Source organism: Pseudopipra pipra, chromosome 2, assembly GCF_036250125.1.
Source record: "Pseudopipra pipra isolate bDixPip1 chromosome 2, bDixPip1.hap1, whole genome shotgun sequence".
Classification (NCBI taxonomy): Eukaryota; Metazoa; Chordata; class Aves; order Passeriformes; family Pipridae; genus Pseudopipra; species Pseudopipra pipra.
Window position 1 is genome coordinate 48,309,730 of NC_087550.1, and position 22,905 is coordinate 48,332,634.

A 22,905-nucleotide genomic window follows, 5' to 3' on the forward strand; every position below is an offset into this window, starting at 1 on the left:
GAAGTTGTCTCAAAAGCGAATGATTTACCAGCTTATCTGCTGCCAAGACTATTTCCCTAACCATGCTTCTAGAAAAATCCATATCAGCTCTCTCTTCTGACATCTTCCATTTTGGCATTCTTTCTGGAATTACAGTTAGCCTGACTTAATTTAGTCAGCATAAAGATGATCATAGAATCATTTAGGCTGGAAAGTACCTTTAAGATCATTCGATCTGCCAAGTGCCCCAAGTGCCACATTTTTTTAATACTTCCAGGGGTAGTGACTCAACCACTTCCCTGGCCAACCTGTTCCTATGCTTGATAGCCCTTTCAGTGAAGTAATTTTTCCTAATATCCAATTTAAACCTCCTCTGGCTAACTTGAGGCCATTTCCTCTGATCCTGTTGCTTGTTACCTGGGAGAAAAGATCAGTCCTCCACCTTGCTACAATCTCCTTTCAGTAGAGAGTGGAAAGGTTCCCCCTGAGCCTCATTTTCTCCAGACTAAACAACACAGCTCCCTCAGTCACTCCTCATAAGACTTGTGCTCCAGACCCTTTACCAGCTCCATTACCCTTCTCCAACACCTCAATGTCTTTCTTGTAGTGAGGGGCCCAGAACTGAACACAGGAATTGACATATGGCTTCATCAGTGCCGAGTACTGGGAGGATGATCACTGCCCTGGTCCTGCTGGCAACACTATTGTTGATACAGGCCAGGATGCCATAGGCCTTCTTGGCCACCTGGGCACACTGCTGGCTCATGTTCAGCTACTGTTGACCAGCACCCCCAGGTCCTTTTCTGCTGGGCAGCTTTCCAGCCACCCTTCCCCAGGCATGCAGCACTGCATGGATTTGTTGTGACCCAAGTGCAGGACCTGGCATTTGGTCTTATTGAACCTCATACAGTCAGCCTTGGGCAATCAATCCAGTTAGTATGGATCCCTCTATAGAGCCTTCCTACCCATGATGTACACGTCTTCTACCACTGACTTACATTTTTATAAGCATATGTCTGTATTCTCAAAGGCATTTTAAATCCATATCACTTGGTTAAGACACAAAAAATTTAAAGGTTATAGGGCTGGTCTATAGCCTTTATCTTTGACTTTTCTTAAGCTTGGACTACCAGTAAAAATGATCTTTTCATTCTCTCTATGTATGTCACCTAGCAGAATCTGACCCTTGTCCTATATAGCAATGACTGCATATTTCACACTAACAGAAATATCTAATATTGTTTAGCAATTTTTTTTTTTATATAACAGAAAATCTGCATGGGAAGAAAATTACTTCTAGTTTAAAAAAACAGTAAAATCTGTGTATTCAAGGAAAAGTAAAATCCAGGACACAAAATGATCAAAATCCACTTGTCACTGCTGGCAGATCTTAATGACCAGATGTAATTCAAAAAGCTTAAACCCCATACTGATCGACTTTCAGGAAAATCATACGGTAGATCCAAGCAGGTAAGAACAACAAATATATCACTGTAGCTTTCCACCAGATTCTGGGCTGCTAAGAGTTCTTGGGCAACTCCACTGAATCAGTGTATGTGAAGCATGTGGGCTTCCTTATGCCACTGCCTGGTTTCCTCTTCCTTGAGAACAATGCCATGAATGGGACTGGGAGAGCAGGAGAGCATCCAGCCCTGCAGGACAGCTATTCACCCTGCTCCAGCCAGAAGCCTCTCAGCATTTCCACTCTTTCACACGAGTACCAACTTCAGACAGGGATGACATCATTTTAACCACTTTTCTCACATTTAAAAAAGTCAGAATTAGTCAAAACAAAAACAGCAACCATGTGTGCTAAGGGATGTGAGCGGAGAAATAAAGATAAACAAATCTGCTGTCTTGCATATCCTACCAGCAGTTCGTCTCAGCATGATCCTTAAAAACAGCAGGGTGCCTAGCCTCAGCTTTTATCAAATAACATTTATAGGACACCCAACATTCCCTACCAGTGGACCACAAAGAATCAACAGGGAACTAATAGGCTGTCCTTTATATTTGAAATGTTAGGATCCAGCTTACTCAAAAAAAAAACTATGATGTATTTTATTTTGTTTTGTTGTGTTTCACAGCATGGGAAAGAATGGATGAGCAGTGACCCATACATGCTTGCTTATGAAAAATTGTGGTTCATCTTACATGCATATTTATGAAAACAACTTTGTGTAATGACAAACACCCTTCAAAATCGCAGTTCTGTATCTGCACGGACACAAGAAGTTTGCTGTGAAGTCTGTTTTAAGGGAATGTCAGTTTTTCAGTATAGGAAGAGGGAAGGCATGCTCTAGCATGTCTAGACAGATGTGTTCAGGGGTGTTGGCCCTAGACAGCAGAGGATATATGGCCTTTAAAGAGGACAAAGATTGGCTTTGCTATAAAAGAACAAGCCACTTCCTGAAGAGGAAGATACACTGATTTTTTAGGAAAATGCAGACACATTGTGAGCTCCAAGGAACACTGATCTAGAGAGGAAGGAAGAGACTAGGTGTGAGAACTAAACATTATCTACCTATAAACTTTGTAATTAAGGCTCATAGCCTGTTATAAATGACTCCTTATACAATCTTCACCTAGATGACAAGAAGCAAATACTTTATTTTATGTCTTTATTGTTTTCCTCTTCTGCTTCTCTCCTGCTTTAGAAGAACAATCAACTTGTAAAGTACACCTGTAATATGGATTTCATTGCTAGTAAAGAGAAAAGCCAAAGTGGAATATGCATTGCAAGAGAAGAAAAAGGCTCTGTGCTCAGGAAAAGACAAAGAAAGTAAGACACTACAGAGATAACCTGATAACATAGAGTGATTTCCCGATGAGGTCCTATAACTCCATGCTTAGACTCTGACACCCTGGACTCTCAAGGCTTCAAGGAAAAGCTGGCACTGTTACATTCACAGAATTAATACAAAAAAAGGGAAATGTTTTCCAAAATTTGATGACATATTTTGTACAGTCAGCAAGTTATATTTCACTACAGGAAAATTCAGAAAAGCAAGAAAAATATGTGAGAGGGAGACAATGGAAAACTGTTTTTTGGCTTTCTTATTTCAGTAAGTAAGCACATAACATCCTTCCTTTGGCTACAAGACAGCTATGTTTTCTCAATATTTTATCGTGAATAAGCACAGATGAATGTTCAAGGAATTCTCTTCCATATTTCTCATTGTGGCTTTTAACTTCTCAATAAATGCATTGAGTTGAGTTTCTTTCTCCAGAATTTTCCAAAGGATAGAATTATTTTAGCAGTATTACAAAGACTAATGTATTATCATAACTCAGTAGCTTGTGGTTTTAAAATGCTAGGAAAGGAAGTGGGGGGTAGGACAGATGTCAAATCCTTTGAACAGAGAAATAATCCTGAAATCTACCCTTCTCTTTCTAATTGCCTAACATTCACCTCTTATTATGTTCAAATATGCCAGACAGTGGTTAATAATAGATAAGTGTATCTAGAATGAGGGCCAAACACATCATTTCATGCTCCTTATCTCTGTAATCTTGCTTCAGAGGAATTCTTCTTCTGGAATCTGGGGCGACTTTTTGGAAAACCACAGTGATGCCAAATGCAGTTAGTTATCAGTCCCCACAACATGTGTGAGTTGCTGCTGGAAGCAGAGCAGATGAAGATATCAACTAACAGCAGATATTTTTCCATAATATCTGTCATTATACTAAAGAAGGCATGAGCTCACGGTACATTGGGTATGAAATGGCAGATGAATAACTTCACAAGGCTTTAAGGAAAAGTGCCAGGAAAACATGGGAAAATGTGGCATTGAAACAGAATACTAGATTAATGCACTAGCCTCTCATTCTCAGACTAGTAAGAAAATAGCCGAGATCATTAATGAATGAATTGGTGGTCTCCAGTTACTAGACCTTCCGGAACATATCTCAAAGAATGAATGTAATTTTCAGTCTGTCTTTGAAAACCTTCCAGGAAAGTGTGGAAGCACATGTTTTATGCTGGGTCTGAGTACTGCCTCAAGGAATAAACAAAATGTGTTGGCAGGCTGAGCTAAATAAGAGTAATGTAAAATTCTAGGTACACCTGATGTCTACAATCTTTTCTTTAATTAAAGAGTGGGAAAATGCTGATCTAGAGGCTTTGGAAACACACTGGATATATTTTGTTTTAAGAATTTTTGGGACAACACTGGTATAATGTAGTATTGTGTCTGTATGGTGAAGTCTGGTGCTTTAGCCTTGCATTCATAAAAATGTGTGTAAAATAAGACAGTATAGAAACATATTTAAAAAATATCTTCCATTCTAAGGGAGAGAATAGTTGAAACACCTCACCAACCAATCCCAGTGCTACTTCTCAGCATATATAGAAAAGTAGGTTGCTTCTCTTTGACACTGTGCAGATCCACATGTCCCCCCTCAACTATAAAAAGAAAAATCTGGTCTCCTTTAGAGAAATCTTGTGCACTGAGAACCTACAATACAGCACATCATTTACAGTATGATCCTTATTTATGCTCTTTAGACAGAAATATCCCAGAGGACAAGTCTCCAGACACTCTTCCTTCCTCTCTTTTCAAAGGATTTTTTTTTCATCTTTTCAGGATGGTCAGCGTGCTATTCCCAAACAGAAAAAAAAAAGCTTTAGCTTTTACTTCAATCAGATTTAATAGCAATCTAGAGGGAAAATCAAATTTGGAAAAAATAAAAATCATAATTTTAATGCAGATATTGCTGGTGTAGATTCAATTTCTAACCAGGACAAACCCCCCAAAATGAGTATTCTTCCTCGGTTTTCAAGTAGAATGAGAAGGAACAACTGAATGGTCATTTTGAAGAAATCTATAGAGTTGGAAATGTCTATTTCCAAGGTGGCAGAAAATTTTTAAGAGATGAATAGCCTAAATTTCATAATTTAGGTAATTTTCATCCTCCAATTCTCATAGAATCAGCACAGCAATCACAAATCACTAAGGATTTTCAATAAATCTTACAAATATTGATTTTATCTGTTGGCTGGTGGTATACCTAGGAACTATATTTAGGAAAGAGAGGGAAAGAATATTTTAGATAACAGTAGAGTCAATAATCTGATTATAACAATATGCCTAATTTTATAATAAACTTTGTAGGACAGTGTAGTTAGGCACTGGGTAATTAAAAAATAACATAGACTGAAAAAAACCCCAATTTGCTAAGAGAAGGCTATGTCAAAGCATTAAAATATCCTTCCTTGATGGTAAAAAAGGAGATTTTGAAAATAGTAAAGTACAGCTCTTATCTAGTATAATTTTAGTTTAGTATTTGTTACAACAGCACAAGGAAAACCACTGTTTAAGATAGAGAAGAAGGGTGTAAATGGTAGAACTGAAATTTGAATAAGGTATTTTTCAGACAGAAGACTACAATGAAGTGCCTCGAAATGGGAAGATTCAGCCTATATTGGAATTCCTTTGCAACTGCTTTTAGGATGAGTCTTTTTTAATATTTCCATAACTGATGGTCCCTCAAGAAATAGAAATTTGTTAATTAAAGTTAATGGTGGCCCAGAAAGTCATGAGGTCTCAAACTAGAGGAACATAAGATTAATCACACACAAATTACCTGAGAATAATAGAAATGTAGCAGAATAAAACAGGGTCTTTGACTAGAGATTATGATTAATACTTTCCACAGCAAAGTAAGTGCTTCCAAGTTAAAGATCTGCAGTGACGACAAAGCCTGACTATGAAGCACCAGTGTGAAGCAACTATGAAAAAAAGAAAATGTGATCCTACACTGTATGAGAAAAATTGTATTACTGTAGCTGTGTAGGTACTGATGCAACCTCATCTGGAGCACTCTATAAATTTTTTAAGACTACTCATGTGAAATGTAAAATTGGAGCATGTTCTGGGAAGGGTTGCTGGGATTATCAAAGGAACAGATGACCTGGAATCTTCATGTCCTCTTCACGGAAGAAGAACCACGTGAGCTAAAAGCGACCAGAAAAAATAAGTATAAGACTCCTATGAATTATTTCTGTCCAGACACAAAGTTTTCATGACCAGAACAATGAGGTTCGAGCACAACTTCCCAGAATAAGAACAGTCAGAGAAGAAGGAAGAAGAATGGGATCAAGTTAACTTAATATTCAAGCCTATTAAGATGTTACAAAAATAATTATGTAGCGCAGCTCTTTGTAACAGCAGTGGACAGGACACAGTGAGCCAAGAGGAGCCCTTGAATCCAAATGTGATCCTATGTCGACCTCCCTCCCCCTCCATATCTCCCTTGAGCCCGTTTATTACTTTGATCTGCCCACTCTGATCCTTCACCACAAAGGTATTCACACAAATTTACTCTCAGAGGAGGATATGACAGTCTGTCTTGAAATGTCCACTGTATATATTTCCCAAACCCTTTCAGGACTGTTTGCTTCTTTGAATAAATGGCTTGGGGTTTGTTTTTCCGGTAATATTTAACAACTTTAAAAAGTCCCTCAGAAGAAGAAACCACACAAGTTTTCACAGTTAATTTGCATCTTCTTGGTTCCAGCTTAAATCAAATTATTTAAATTTTTCTTTTTTTTCTTTTCTTTTTTTTTTTTAATATGATTTGTCACTCTGAAGCTAACCCACAATCTTCCTTTGCAAAAATAGAGCTAAAAATAGAGAATTTGCCTGGCATAATGATCTTAATTTGTTTCCTTTCTCTTTAGTTTCAGTTCAATACATTAAATACAAAACTTTCTGCAATACTGTAATGGTATGTGCTTCAGTAATTTTGTGTAAAAAAAGTTGTGTTGGTTCTTTGCTGCAACATTCTTTACTTAATAAGTATAGAGCTGCCACTCTGAATTCACTGACAGCTTCTGTCACAAGCATGATGCTATATAAACTGTACAGGAAATCTCATTGTAACAAAGTTGCAGCAACACACATTCATCATCTTTCAGCAATAAACTGGAGCATAGGAACGTGATTTAAGCTGTTAGTATGACACATATAGCAAAAAAGTATTTAATGTCATAAAACAGGTAGCCATAAACACTCAGAATTAAGAGATGCAATACAAAGAGCAAAAGAAGTTAAGCCCATTGTGTGGAAAACCTGTAGTAAGGAAGTACTAATAAAATCATCCATGGAAAATGTACAACCATAGTTTCAAAAAAAAAAAAAAGAACAAAAATAAAATTCTCAAGACATGATTTTCTCCATAAAAACAATTAACTGCCAACATCCTTTACAATATAATAACATTGAAAGTAGTAAGAACTTTTCCTGAAGAAACACTGTAGCAGTTGTCCAGTACAAAAACAATGTTGCTCTTTTGCTCCAGCCTTGACTCAGTGAGTTCCGCTCTATGGGATCATCTCACCAATGTGGAACTCCCTGAAAAGTCAAGCAAGCTCCCTACAAGTGTCAGAGCTTGCACACAAGCTTACTGTAAGCTACAACCTCTGTTTACCTACAATATAGCAAACTGCAGTTTTCTGTCAGAAATGAGTCATCAGATTTAAACCCAAGCCCAAGCCTGGCCAATGATAGGGAGGCTCTAGACCTTCTTCTGATTTTTCTGTCTAAATCTAGGCATAACTGGCTCACATCCTGAGGAGTTCAACACATAACTGCCTTCAGAGTTTTGAGTCTTAACTATTTCTAAGCCAGCCTCCACTATGCCCTCTGCGTGCCTAATTCTTAATTAGCACATTGTGGTTGGATCAGAAACTTTGTCACGATTTCTTTTTTAAAATCACAAAAAATGCATATGGAAAAATTTTTCTTTGATAGTGTCTTAAAGGGAAAAGAAAAATTACTTTTAGTGATGTATATATTTTTGCTGTAAATGCCTATTTTCTGTGCAAAATGCCAACTTCTCAGTTTGGCGATTATGGGCTCATTTATTGTATTCAGCTGTAAGAGGAAATTAATGTGACTTCTGATTATCTTGCTGCTTAATGGATATGGTTATGAGTCAGAGCAATCTCAGACTCCCCTTTTGCTGCTAGGCATTTTGGCAAACTCTTGGGTGATTTTTTTTTTTTTTCCCTGCACAGTAGCAGGAATGGGAAGTAATGTTCCATTCAACTCTTTCAGCTGTGACTACTATTAATTATATTCAAGGTTTCCTTAGGAAGACACTCTTACAGGAAATGTGCTCTTAGTCTCACCTATATGTGCAGAGTGGTTATGCCTCTGGGAGGCAAATCGCTTCAGGCTAAGGTGAAAGACAAAAATGTTTTCCTGTGAATTCTCGTGAGGGACTTGGTTTCAGATCTCAACTGTCAGGTCCTGACTACATAAACACTGGCTAGGTTGAACACTGGACTCAGGCTGAAGGATTAGTTTAAGACTAATACTGTCCAAAGGAGGCAATAGAGTTTACTGATTCTTCCATTAATAGGGAAATATGCCTACCAGCATTCCACCAAGTACTGCCCATGTAGCTTCAGCTGTTGTATATACCTTACTTTTTATCTTTCGACCTTGTATTTTTCATAATTCTCAGCATTATGGGTGAAGAGAAGAAGTACTCACAACCAGCCAGGAACATCAGAGCGAGGACGAGCAGAGGCGGCTGGCGAGCGCCGAGGAAGGCAGGCGCGGGGTGTTTGGATACTGAGCACCCCCTAGTGACCGGCTCTCCCAGTGCAGCCTCCTGCTTTTCTGAGTCTGCACAAAGACCGCAGACAAATCCGGATTCGCAGAATACAAACAACGGATTAGTACAAAGAAAGTAGTCCTATACTCACAAAAGCACTGACGAGCTAAAAAATAAGTCATCACTTCAAGATAACAAGGACTCTTTTTTAATCCAACCACTTTATTTGACTTACCAAAAGAGGAACTGAAGACACTTCTATGGATATACCAGCTTTTTACTTAAAATTTGCTAATGACTTATTAATCAAATAATGGATTGTTAGTATTATTTCCCCGCTAGATGCTACAGCACGTTAAAAAAGTTTACATTTCATAGAGAGATACCAATGTACTCTTTTTGGTCATCTGTTGGACTGCTTGCTACTTTTGAATCATGGGGATGGGGAAGTTTTGATCCAAGAAAATCCTATAAACTGTAGAGTCTTCTGGTAAACAAACAGAAAAAAACAATCTACTTCGACAATATGTGGGATTCTTTTTTTTTTTTTTTTTTTTTTTTTTTTTTTTTTGTATCCCTGCAGCAGTAACTTTTTTTCTAAATACTTTCACCAGCTTCAGGAAAGGGTGGGTTAGAGTCAGGGGTTTCCTGAGGCTTTTCAGAACATGGTTTTAATGTAGCCCTGTGTTCAGAAGAGCCCCTAGAGAGTCTTGTTTTGGAACACTCTGACGCCTACACGTTATTATCTTTGCTACATTTTGCAGTTTTGTGTGAAATTTATTTTTAATCTTTAACAAAACATGTCCCTGTTTATCTTAAATTCAGAAAAGGTTTAATAATGTAAAACAAAATAACTTTTTAAATAATTAAATTTACAATGAATGCCAAAACATAAAAGTATAAAGCAAGTTAACAAGAAAGGACTTCTTAAAGATCAAAGGAAATGTGTTTATTTGATTTGATTAAAAACAAATAAAAAGTACTTTCACTTTAACAAGTTATAACTGGCTGTTGACAGAAACCAGTGAAAGAGTTTCCCAGTCCCACAGGATAAAGGTTTTTTTCTGATAGAGGTTCACGTACTCAGAACAGATTGCCCACTGATATGTTAAAGGAATTAGATTTTGAAAAGTGACAAAGCTGCATCAATATTAAAAAAAATGGATACAAGGGCAAGTTTCTTTGGAGAACATACTCCTTTTGCTACTATTAAATAGCACTGGTGGTATAAATCAATAGGTATTTCTATATTTCATCCCTCTACACACAACAGAGCTCTGGGGATGGTAGAGGTAAAATGTACCACTTAATTTAGTAGAAAGGCAGGATATATTAGCTCAAAACCTATTTTAACATAGCAGTAGAGTTCCCAGAAAAAAGGTGGCTTCTGTAGATCTCCTCTTCCATAGGCAGAAGAGGCAGGTATGGAGTGGCCTTTGCCCCACTTGCCTCTGTCAGGACAAGTTTTGAATCCATTGGGTAAGTCTCTTCCAGAGGTTTCAATGGTAAATGTACAGACCTCATATGAAATAATGCCATGCTGGGATCCAGGCAAGAGAGAGCTAAGTAACTGGAACAGGAATATACTTTAAGTCAGGCTGCCTAAAACTTTGTTTTTTGTTTGCTAATACCAATGAAACTACTAAAAGAGCACTTGAAAGAGTATGTTTTTTTAAAAAAGAGTAAACACTGTCCTCATTGCTATAAGATAAAAAAATCCATAGTCTAAGGATTGTTTGAAACCTCAGTGAAGTCCCCCCAACTAAATCAAAACAACCAGATCTGACATTCCAAAATGCTGTGGTAAAAAAAAAATCCAGAAAATATTTGAAACTGTCATTTATTTCAGACCTTCTCTACATAAATTGATGAAGAGAAATTCTTAAAAAAATAATGATTTGGAGGTTATCTTTCAAGGCAACACATGAAATTCTTCATCCTAAATGTACAGAAGTAACCATTTTAGAGGAGCTAAGTAGTTATTTTCACACTAAAATTAGAGCGTCCACATACTCTTTTAAGAATGTTCACAGAAAAGAATGGCCTCTTTAGCAATTGCAGTCACTACACCTCACTTTCTACCCTGATACCATCGGCCTGGAAGATGCCTTCAGGCAGACTATCCAGACCTGCAGCCAGCAACAGTCCTGGCAGGATGCTGTGTGCTGGGACCGCTGTGCCTGGTGCAGTGCCTGCAGGCTCCTGTCTGCACTCTGGTCAGCCTGGTGCTGGTAGCAGCCTTGAAATCACCTTGCACCACGGAGGGCAGCCATGCCCTCTGCTTCGGAGCAGTTGAAGAGCTCATCACTCACCATGGGCTCTCGCTTCTGATCAAAGCTTTGGTCAGCCCAACAGTTGCTCATATAACGCAGATTAACTTGCAGTGGGGCTGCAGAGAGGAATCTAATCACTCACTGCTGAGATGCTCACTGTAAGGTCATTAAAACAAAGCTGCTTGTGAAAGAAATCAAGCCTTGCTCCAATTTAAAATACTTGGTAATCTGATGAGAAAAATATGTGTGTGATTTGTGTTTATGTCTGGAAGTTTTCCCTAGTGTGAAAGCCTTTAAAGGAAAACCAGTTCTTTCTTGCAATGTATGTTCTTTTATGTTATGCAGCCTAGACTGTGGATTGCAGTGATGTCAAAAATGTACATGAACTGATTGCATCCTGTCTGTGTCCTGCAAGAATGACTTTGAAAGTTAGATGTTTCATCTCTACAGTCATATCCTGATCAACAAACTCAGTCAATAAATAAATACATTTAGTGACAAACCTAGCTTTTTCTGTAAGCTGCAGTTAAACAGGAACTTGATTTGTTTTTTGTATTCACATCTATTCTATAATAATGAATCCAGCACCACAATAACCAAATACCCATTATAATTACAAGATCAGAGAAACCTTTGTGGTACTCATTTTCCTAAAAATGATTCAAAAAGACCCAGTCCTCCATTCTCATTCTTTTGAAGTCTTTGCTTTAAACCTAAGACCTAAATACAAAGGGCCAGAACTGTGGTTGAGAATGTGGGGTTTTTTTAAGAGGTGGATGGATTTTGCCCAAGAAAGAGAAAAACAAAGTATAAAGTGTATAAATTTTTCAGCTTTTTTTTTTCCAAATCTGAGAGCCATATATAAAATTCATATTTAAATATTGTGTTTCTGTGCAAGATGTGGTGTTTAAATGCCTCATACAAAATTTGTAGCATCAGGGTAATTTCGCGCAAAATCTTAAAGGGTTTTATGAACTACAGGTCTCAGAAGAAATATGTGAAATAGATATCCCAGACACGCATCTGGAGCTATGCATTGAAATATGTGGAAAATTCTCTCTTGATTGTCAGAAAATCTTTCAAAGTTCTTCAAGTGCAAGCTAATACTAATTCCGTTACCATACAGTTACTGTGGCTATTAATACCTGCCTACTAACACATCAGCTTATATCCGTCATTCTCAAAACTCATTTCCAGAGATTAACCTGCTTCAGGCCCATCCCTGTTGGTCACTGACAGAAGACCAGGGTCCCAAGGGCTGCCTCAGGTCTCTGCCAGAGCAGTGCACCCTGACACCTCATATGCACCCAGCGCTGCCTGGGAAGGCTGCATGGCAGGCCCAGCAACGAGGCTGTGTTTACCTCTGGAAGCATCACGGCCTGGTTTTACTGCCTCAGGCTGTCAGCACTGTGATGCTGTTGGTGTCATCTAAGCAGCTTCTGCTACCTGTGGTCCAGCGGGAGGGGATGGGTTTGACCAAGAAAAGGTCTCCACACCAGACACAGCAACACAGCCACCCTGGTCTACATGGGAAGGTGTTAGTCAGCTCCAGCTCCTGTCTGGAGCCAGGGTGGTACCGAGACAGTTGCTTTGCTGGCATGTGGGAACAGCCTGGAGTTTTAGCCTGGAGATGAGGAAACTCAGAGGTGACCTTATCACTCTCTACAACTACCTGAAAGGAGACTGTAGTGAGGTGGGGGTTGGTCTCTTCTCCCAGGCAACTAGGACAAGAGGAAATGGCCTCAAGTTGTGCTGGGGGAGGTTCAGGTTGGACGTTAGGAGGAATCTTTTTACAAAAAGTGTGATTAAACATTGGAATAGTCTGTCCAGGGAGGTGATGGAGTCACCATCCCTGGAGGTGTTAAAGGAAAGACTGGACGTGGCACCTATTGCCATGGTCTAGTTGACAGTCTGGTGTTCGGTCATAGGTTGGAGTCGATGACCTCAGAGGTCTTTTCCAACCTAAACTGATTCTGTGATTCTGTGATTCTGTGAACAGTGCGCTCGGTCGACGACCAACAACCTCGGCAGCAGGAAGGCCATTGCCAAGGACGTCACGGGGCTGGGAACGAACCCCCCGAGGGCAGCGCAGGGCAGGCGGGCACCCACTCTCAGCCCCGCCCCTCAGCCCCGCCCCTCGGCCGCGCTCGGCCCCGCCCGCCCCGCGCCGTGACGCCACGCGCCGTGGGCGGGGCGGAAGTGAGCGTGCGGCGGCGGCGGAAGTGGCGGCGCGCGTTGGAGGCTCAAGATGGTGAGTGCGGGCAGGGGCCGCGGGGTTGGGGGCTTGCACTGGAGCGGAGTGGGCCGGACCGGACCGCCCTGCCCTCCCCTGCCTTGCCCCCCCCCCCAACTCCCCCCCTTCTTCTCCCCTTTCGGTGTCCTCGGTGCCGGCGGGGCTGTGCTGAGTCATGGGGGATCGGCGCGGCCATGGCGGGCTCCCTCATGGGCGCGAAGGGCGCGTGGCGGCTGTGGATAAAGGCCCTTCTTCTGGGAGCGGGGCGGGACGAGAAGCCCCGGTGGTCTCCGGCCTCCCGCAGTCTGGGGGAGGGAGGTCACGGCTCGGCCCTCCGCGGTGGGCAGCGGTGGTGGGACCACTTAAGACAGGCTGGGCACTGGTGGGACTCTACAGTGTTGCTTTTGAGGAGTATTTAGTGATTTTTTTTCCTTGCGTTTGACTTTGATTTTCCCTTGTCACGTCCCCTGGGTACTGTATCTCTTTAATGCTTTCACTTAACAGCAGTCTCAGAAAGGTCTGGTCAGTGTTGCGTGTGCCAGTTGTAGATGCTTTATATACACGTAAAACAGATATTTTAGGGCTGTCTTATAGCTCTGATGTCAATGGAAGCTAACGCTTGGTACAAAAGACCTTAACTGTAAGCATGATTTTTCTGTTGGATCTGACAGTGCTGCCGGAGGAAACTCCTGCACTGAACAGCTCATTACTGTCACCTTCCAGAATTTATTCTGCATTGATGAATTGGTGCAGCAATTTGTGTGAACAATCCTAAAATCACTTCAGTAAAATCGTGTAGGTTAGCTTGAAATTAGTGGTCTGGGTTAATGTGGCTTTACTTAGTAAGTGTGTGGACTTCTGGTGTTCTGCTACAAATTGCTATTTTTCCTTTGTTCTTTCAGCTAACTGGCATACTGGATTGCTTAAGTACACCTTGCCCTCTTTATGACAGCCTCAAACCATGGCTAAAATCAATTTAACCTTACTTGACAACGTCAGTATTGCAGTACCTGAAGGAATGCTCAGGCATGTTCCTTTCTGTCCTGTCAGCTGTCAGGTCCTGCCATCTTCCTTTCCATCCCTGCAGCCCGGGGTGGGAACGAACAAGGGGTAATTGCAGTTTCAGCAGTTTCAACCAGGTCCAAAAAATTTGTTATTGGGGATCTTTAACTCTTACCAGACTCCCTGAAAGAATTCTAATTTAGTGTAGGGTTTGTGTTTTGGTGTTTTGAGGGTTTTTTGTTTTGTTTTGCCTTTTTTTTTTTTTAAGAGACTCAACAGACTAAGGCTTCCAGGACTACTTTAAGAAGTCTTTGAGCACTTTATTTCATTTGCCTGGCCTAATGGCCCATACAAAAGGGGTCTGGTTGTGTTAAAGTAATCCTCACTTTTTTCTTGTTCCAGAATTCCAGAGGCACTGCTTCTCTGTTGAAGGATAGTATCCCACTTACTGAGTTTTCAGCTTCAGGGCCTTTTGAAGGTCCCGATCTTCTGCGCAGAGGGTACGGTCTACTTTTACTTGTTGAGTTGTGTCACAGACAATGATGAACTTCAGATATAGGAAGAAAGTATGTGTTAATGTTGGCTTTTTAAAAAAGTTTCTTGCAAGGTGTGTCACAAAAGCTATAGCCTAAAGTCCACATATTTAATCAAATTCTCTTTCAAGCATGGATTTTCTGTGAAATCTCATTTCAAGAAGTAGGTAACATTAACAGACTTTTATTTTTGTGATGCTGTTCTTTACAAAAGAGACAAAGTATTAATAATTGTGAAATATCTGCTGATTTTAGTATACATGGATGTAAGTCTGCCTTAGCACTGTGGGAAATGGTTTAGTTTCAGCATTGGTACGAAATGTAGAAGTAATATAGTCAAAAGAGTGGGTTTGGGGTTTGCCATTTTATGTAAGTGCAAAACTATTTAGATTGGTTATTTGTGTCTTGGATAATGAATCTGAAGTAAGCTCGTGGAGTTTTAAATGCTGGTAATACAGCTGAGTGGTGGGGGAGATATGTACAATATTCCATTGTAAAAGCTTGGAGAGTTTAAAATAAGATACAGAGTAGCTTGGACATAAGTAGATCCACTATGTTTTAATTTGTTAATATTTTTTCTATTTCTGAATGGAATCAAGGAAGAATCACTATCATTCTGTTTTGTCAAGCATAAAGGAACAAGAGTGCCTGAAATCAAAATTCTTTTTCTTCAGATAGTGCTCTAGTTATAGGCCTTATTTGCTGCTTCACTGTTAAGCTTTTTTTTTTATTTTTTTTTGTAGTTCAGGCTGTGCTAATTGCTAATTGTGTATCTCTGTGGGGTGGTGTTTGTATCTGAGATTAGTTTGGGAATGCAATTTAAAAAAATATCCCAATTAATTTTCAGTTAATTTTTTAACTTTTTTTTTTTTTTAGTTTTACAAGTGTGAAAAGTGAATTGTTGCCCAGTCACCCATTGGAGTTGACAGAAAAGAATGTAAGTATAACATCAAATGTAGCCATCTTTGCTCTTGGCTAATTATGAAGTGTAAATTAAAAATGCGGTAACCTGGACTGCTTCTAAATTCTGCAGTAACAAGTAATGAATAGTCTTGTCTTTTAACAGAATAAAGATATTCAAAGCAGCAATGTATTTTTTATACAAATAATGTTTTGGGCAAATTTATTTAATGTTAACCTCGTACTTATGACTCTCTCCAAGTATATAAACAGGCTTCCAAGTAGGGATTTGTGTGCTAAGGTTTAGTCATCTAAAAGTTATTGAGTTAGTTGTGTATGCAGTCTCTATAGGTAGGTGAGAGACCCACCTGACAGCTCTGGAAGGCTGATCCTCCCATTTTTTCTGTAGGTTTACTTTACTGTATCTTTATTTTCAGACTTTCAGTCTCATGTATTTTTCAATAAATTACTTGGTCCCAATCTACACATTTTACACATACACTCTGTCATAAGTGTGTGTGGTCTTGTCTGGCTTAGTCATCACTTGTGGACCCTTAGGAGTGGTCTGTAGAAGCTAAAACCAGACAACTTGACAGCTGATTGAGCTGAATGTCCTCTCTAGTGCCTCTTTTGTCAGCAGAGAAGATACGATGTATCCAATCTATCAAAATATCGTGAAGACGGATCTAGTGTTCCAAACTGCTAAGTTAAGCAGCATGACAAGGTCTAGCTGTAATGTCTAATATATTCTAATTTTAACCAGTGTTAGTGTTGCCTTGTGTTACAAGGATGATGTTATTGTGACTCCAATTTTATGAGCTTATTTATAAATACTATAAATGTTTCAGAGCTATTTGTCAGTTGATTTTTTTTTTTAAACTTCTATAACCTAGTTTTTAACTCTGTTCTTGCTATATAAAACCTGCATAATTAAAAGATCACAGGCTAGAGAGACAAAAAATGCATAGAAATAATTAAAACAGGCAATGTGATCCCCTAAGAAGTATGCGAATCTTCTAAATTGTTTCTCCCACATTTTGTTTGGTTAGTTTTTCTGTAAGCTTATGACCAATTTATCTAAGAATTATTTTCATAAATGGGAAAAGACTTACCTTAGCCTGAGATGGCCATGGTTGTTTTTACTGCCATAAATGTTACAAAGGTTATTCAGGTTGCACTAGTAGAAACGCATAGTTCCTGCTATCAAGAGATCCTTACCTTTATAAAATAAAAGAAATGGAAAAATAATGTGACCAGAATTATAAGTTTGGGCTGAGGAATATAATCAATATTTTCTGCTGACTTTTGAAAAGCACTCAATATATGCTGTTATGAAGAAAATGCTTGTTGCACCTTTTGGCTTGCATTTTCCTGTTGTTTTTTGAGATCTCTTCTCATATGTGACTCAATGTTCTCTACTAGTAGGCTTTTGTCATGGTGATTGAGTACAGGTTTCAGAATAAGAGATTTGTATTTTTTGGGTTATTCAAGCTTAAGCTTAACATTAAGTATAACTTACTTTTGTGAACTTCAGTATTCATGAGCTGGCACTTTTTCTTTAAAAGACCCTCTAGTAAATAGATTTTCTTTGTCTTACTGATCAGTCGTAGAGCAGTCGGTAAAGTTATGAGCTTTCATTTGCTTTTCAGAGTCGTACAGAGTGTAAGTGGTGCTCTGTCTCCCTACTTGATCAGAGAAGAAGTATATCAAGTATTTTCAAGTAGTCTTTGATGGCTGACAATGACATCAATTGTGGATTTTAAGTTTGTGATCTCTAAACCGTACTTAGCTTCCTATTCATGCGGACAATATGGTAGTAAAGTAGTGCAAAACTATACCACTTGGTGGTGTTACATGTCCTGATTATCAAAAATAACATAATAAGATTGGTAGTATTAATTTGGAATAAAATCCAGAAAAAAACAATTTTAGTTTCATAAAACAAATCTTACTGCATCACTTTCTTTCCCATACATTTGAGATATGATGGTTTCACTGAATTTTTACATACAGATTTAGTAAGCAGGTCACAAATCTCTTCTATGGCTGTACTTGAAAGTAACTTTTTCTAAAATAAAAATCAATGTTGTTTGTGACAGTTCCAGTTAAATCAAGATAAAACAAACTTTGCCACGCTGAGAAATATTCAAGGAATCCATGCACCTTTAAAGCTGCAGATGGAATTCAGAGCAGTGAAACAGGTAAGCATTTTTATCCAAAAGGTAATAACTTAAACTACTTTAAAAATGCTTCTTTTGGAACATGCTTTCATAGAGACATCTTTCTTTGAGATACGTTATATTTCCAAAAGAAATTAATTCACTGGACTGCTTTTATTAAAACCAACTAACCAAACACTGCAATTAATAGTTTTCAGAAGAGTCAATATGCTAAAGCCTTTCAGCTTTATTGGTTATTTGGTGAAGTGGTAACTCTTCTAGCTTTTCTGTGCACTAGCTTCCTGTCAGCCTTCAGAGGAAAGCAGGAAGAATTGAGTAATAATTTCTAAAATTAATACTCTCTTCTGTGGAAATGTATGGCCTTCATGGGAAGGAATCTCTGCACCTATAAGGAAAAAAGACTTGGAGGTCTGAAGCAGATAGTGATTTGGGAGGGGATATAGAGGTAATGTGAAACCTGAAACAGAGAATTTGCTATGTGCTTATTGTTCCGCAGCCTTTGTTGTAAGATCAAGGGAGGTCTACAGGGAGTTAAGTTCAAAGGTTTTAAGTCTGAATTGAGAAGCTGAGTCTGTCTCCTTTTCCTTATTTTCTCCTAGGTTGGAGAGTAGCTGAAGAGAGGCTGACTTTGTCCCTTAGGAAACACAGAAAGTTCATTGGTCTTAGTAAACTTTTTTGGCTTGTGGAAGGTTGTCAAGCTATTAAGAGTTGGTTTTCCAAGTGTATTAGAGCAATTTTGTACTCCCAGTGATCAGGTGCTACTGAACCACAGTGAGCTGCATTAAACTTGGCAGAAGTTACTAACAAGTCCCAATGATCTGAAAGTCAGATGGGACATATGAAAACAGCTCTGGATCTCAGCTGTGCTGTCTTGTGAGGAAAAGTCTTTTCCCTAACTTAGGTTTGCACATTGTAGAGAATGAGGGAGGTGAGGATATCCTGCTAGTGTGTCTCCACAGATATTTTGGGGGATGGGTGGGGGAAATATGGTGATTAGAAGGCTTGCCACTTCCAGATTCATGTTGGGTATACGAGTACTCTTGTGGTTTAATTTCACTTCAAGATATTTACTGGAATAGTGTATTTGCACTTCTGACTGTTGTACCAGTCATGATTATGGAAATCTTGGACGTATTTTGTGTGTAGAGATACGATAATTTTATGGTTGAAAAGTATGTTCATGGTATAACTGAAGTATCTCTAGTAGCACTGAATGCAATTTTAAGTACAGACACGCCCTTCTCAGAATATTTAGGTTCTAAATGCTGTGTGTGCCACTTAAAATTTTTTTTGTAATTCTGTGCATGGAGGGTACAGAAGACTGTTGAAAGTAACTGGGAGTGGACTTGAAGCTTAAGAATTGGTGGGGATCAGAGAAATAATTATGATTTAGATTAATTGCAAAGAGGATTATGTTTAAATGTGAAAATCAGTATAGCTCTTTCACTTGCATTCCTGACTTGTGTCAGAGATGTAGTTTCCAAATTCTGCAGCTGTAAAACTCCAGCCCCAGGAGCTGCCGGCTCATGGGATTGGCTATGAGTTTTACTTTAATATATAAATACAGAGTTCTTTAATACCTTGAGATAGCATCAGGATAATAAGGCACGGGCTTGTTCCCAAGGAATTTCTTTATTAATTTAAAGGGGTAAATAAGGGGACTTGGTGAAAGTTCAAAAGGACACCACACAAGCTAGACAAAATGTTTTACACAATACTGACTCAGCATATACTATTAATCCACAGCACTTAAATCAAAATGCAGTCAATCAATTCCACAACACTTAAATCAAGATCCAATCCCTCTATCCTCCTAAGCATCAAGAAAGAAGCAAAGAAAGAGAAGCAGAGGCATCAAGAAGAGAGAAGGAGAAAGAGGGAGAGACAGATTATATAGCTACTTCCGAAGCCTCGTAGAAGACCAGTTCTCGCATGTCCAATGGCAGAGCCACGACACAAGGCAAACACATGCCCTTGGTTTTATCTGCTCTGATCCCTATGGCCAGCCCTTCCAGCTGGGGTCTCTGACCCACCAGCCACTCTGGGGATTTCAGGTCAGGGTAAGGGATGGTGTCCTCACTGTCCCTGCCAATCTGAGCTGGCCTAGGGGCTCAAGGATGTGTGGTGTTAGAGTTTTCCTGGGCTGTTTGTGACTGGCAGTTACTCCGAGGCTTCCCCATGTAGGCTCCAGGGGCTGCCATGAGGGATATGAGGGGATGCCACCCTTCCTCACATGAGGTTTGACCCATCGCTTCCATCTCCACGCACGTGCACACACACACTCACACACACATGCACTCCACAAGTTAGTTCTGACCTAATAACTGATCTGGTGTCCAACAGCAGTATACATCAATTGCCCAATACTGACCGCAGGGTGTGGATGTGTTTATTGCAGTGAGCCTCCCCAGCTTAATGTGAGAGGAGCTTTACAGAAGAGAAAGAAACTATGTCTTTTTTTTTAAAGCAAAGTATTTGCTCTAGTAGCTTTTCACTGCACTGAAAGCTAAAAATCTTTTGAAAGGCAGCTGTTTTCCAACAGAGAGATAAACAACAGAAGATGATGGTGTTTAGATAGGTTTTGCTGTCTATATGTGCCAGTAGTTCTCTTATTTCAGCATTGTTTTTAAAGAAAGTGACTGCCTCTTGATTTTCCTCAGTCACTTCAGACTGAGAAGTCCAAATATGAACCCTTCCAATTTCAGACTTGCAGAAACTTGAACTTTTGCTTGAACTCTTCTTACAGGTCCAGCGTCTCCCATTTCTTCACAGTTCAAACATGGCATTGGATACTCTGAGGGGAAATGATGAATGCATTGGTTTTGAGGATATCCTTAATGGTAAATACATTCTGGTTTTAGTGTTATGGAAACATTTAAAGATAAAGTATGGGAGCTGTGAAGTTCTTTGCCTCTATGGAACAAGAAAATTAAACTTACAAAATACAAAGAACAGAATTAATTCCTAAAAGCAAAGAAGCACTGGGGAAGGAGAAATAAATGTGCTTCAGCTGCTAATTGTGTTACTTCGAACTACTGTGTAAGCCAGTATTTGCTTGTAGGCTGGGTTTCTAAAGGAGTAGAAGATTATGCACTTATGTTGTATGCCTGTTTCCTCAGAAATTTTTAACTACTTGTGCAGATTTTGAGGAGCAGAGGTTACAAATATACAAAGTTTTTGTAAGTTTCGTAATTAAAAAGAAAGAAAGGCTAGAGGGGAGAGATGGAACTAATGAACCAGAGCCTTCCACAAATTAACTCAATAGGTTGCAGTTGTGTGGTTCTCTGCTGACTGTCAGTATGTGTGAAAGAGAATAAACCTGGAAAAATGGGTTTTAAACAAATTATTTCTTTCTAACTGGTACTTAAGGACACGGAAGAAGGGAGAGAGTATTTTGACATGTGATTGGAGAATGAAAATAGTTGGGGACATATGAAACTGGAAATAATAAAGAATAAATAGGAATCTAGAGGCATGAAGTAAAATTCTGAGATGGATATACAGGGATCAAGGGAAGGAATCCCAGGCTCCTGTGGTTCAGTGGGGGAAGAGCAATGTCGAACATAATTTATAGGAAGTTGGTTATTTACCATTGCTCACAACAAGCTGTTAGATGCTTATAGAATGCTTACAAGTGGGTTACAAGTGTTTTTGGTAAGGCTTTACTTATCAGCTGAGACTGGATTAGGTGTTTTTGTCTCTGGAGGAATTAGAGGCCTTAATATGTATTATTTATGGAAGGAAAACACTGATACACCTATAAAGAAAGTGGTATTTCTTCTGAATTGCAGTCATAACCTGTCTTCTGGTCCTGATTTTTTTTTTTTTTTTTTTTTTTAATATGGAAATGAAGTTCATACTATCAGTATTGGTCTCTCTTGTGTTCTCTGTACAGTCCTTGATAACCTTTGAGTACAGTGGCTAATGTCAACCATACTCTACAGAATGGAGGGAATATTTAAGGGAATAGAATTTCTGTGAAACTAGGCAGTTGGGTGGAGAAGAGAAACCATGAGAGAAACCAGCTAACAGAAGGGAGGACTGTGAGCTCCTATTGCACAGAGAAGTTGTATTATTAAGAGGTATAGAGCAACTATGGAGAAAAGCTTCAATCAGACCTGTTTTCTTAAACACAAAACTTGATCAGCCTTGAGATTCAGGCTACAGGAATCTGTGCTTATGTAAAAATGGTTGGTTTTGCTTGAATATATGTGTCTTTATGATGATATATATATATTTGTTATCTGATCAATGCTTTGGATAGAGACTTATGAGTTACAGAGCTGCATTGTGCAACACTGTCAAAAATCAGTCAAGCAACTGTTGCACTAAACGTTATAATGAAAAAATGTTTTTATTCATAGTTATTGATGGTCTTTGAATGTTAGTAAAAGCCTCATGCTGTCAACTTTTCTTTTTCCAGATCCTTCACAGAGTGAGGTTATGGGAGAACCACACATGATGATGGAGTACAAGCTTGGTTTATTGTAACAAAATATACTCCACAAAAATGTTTTGTGTGTGTCTTTCTACTGCAGATCTAAATACATGATACTAAATTGACACTAACAGTGTTAAACAGTCGTACAGTTATCATTTGCCTTCCTTGATGAAAAGGCACATTAAATGTTCAAAGTCTATAAATTGTTCTGTGCTTGTCAATCAAGTAAATGTCCTGTAACTAGGTAGTTTAAATGTCTTTTCATACACTGCTCAGGACAATAGCTTCTTAAATATGGAAATGCTATATATGTACACAAGAAATCCAAAAATACCCATGCATTTGAAAACTGACTGCTGTAGGTTAATGCATTTAATGGCTGTTCTCGTGGAAGAACTTAAGAGGGAAAGGAAGGTATTTTCCATTGAGTAACATTTTGTTCATGAAAATGTCCATACACTTTTTAAACTATTGAATAAAAGTTTGCTATAAATGCTCTTGCGTTCCAAAATATATTTAATCATTAATCAAGCATCTCTTACCCATGACACAGTGTTGTTCCTTCTTATTGCAATATCTTCAAAGACCTTTAACATCTGCACTGCCAATGTAATCCTGTTACATACATTTTATCCCACTCTTGACAGTTGTTTATGAGGGAGCTGTTAAGCCTTTGTGTAGAATTGGAAGTATTGCTGTAAGAACAGAGTTAAAAGTATAGGTCTTTTCATGTGTGTCCCTGAGAGGATGTTCTGGTTTCTGAAAGTAGAAGCAAATTCCACTTGGAGTTTAAAGAGAT

General features: G+C 38.9%; 1 protein-coding gene across 1 annotated transcript; it reads left to right on the forward strand.

The window, feature by feature from the left end:
- The first annotated feature begins 12,966 nt into the window (after window positions 1-12,966).
- On the forward strand, window positions 12,967-22,603 carry POMP (proteasome maturation protein). The gene is made up of 6 exons (XM_064645434.1): window positions 12,967-13,068; window positions 14,455-14,552; window positions 15,462-15,522; window positions 17,585-17,686; window positions 20,412-20,505; window positions 22,089-22,603. The coding sequence occupies exons 1-6, from the start codon at window positions 13,066-13,068 to the stop codon at window positions 22,154-22,156; spliced, it is 426 nt and encodes a 141-aa protein (XP_064501504.1). The 5' UTR covers window positions 12,967-13,065; the 3' UTR covers window positions 22,157-22,603.
- Window positions 22,604-22,905: the final 302 nt, after the last annotated feature.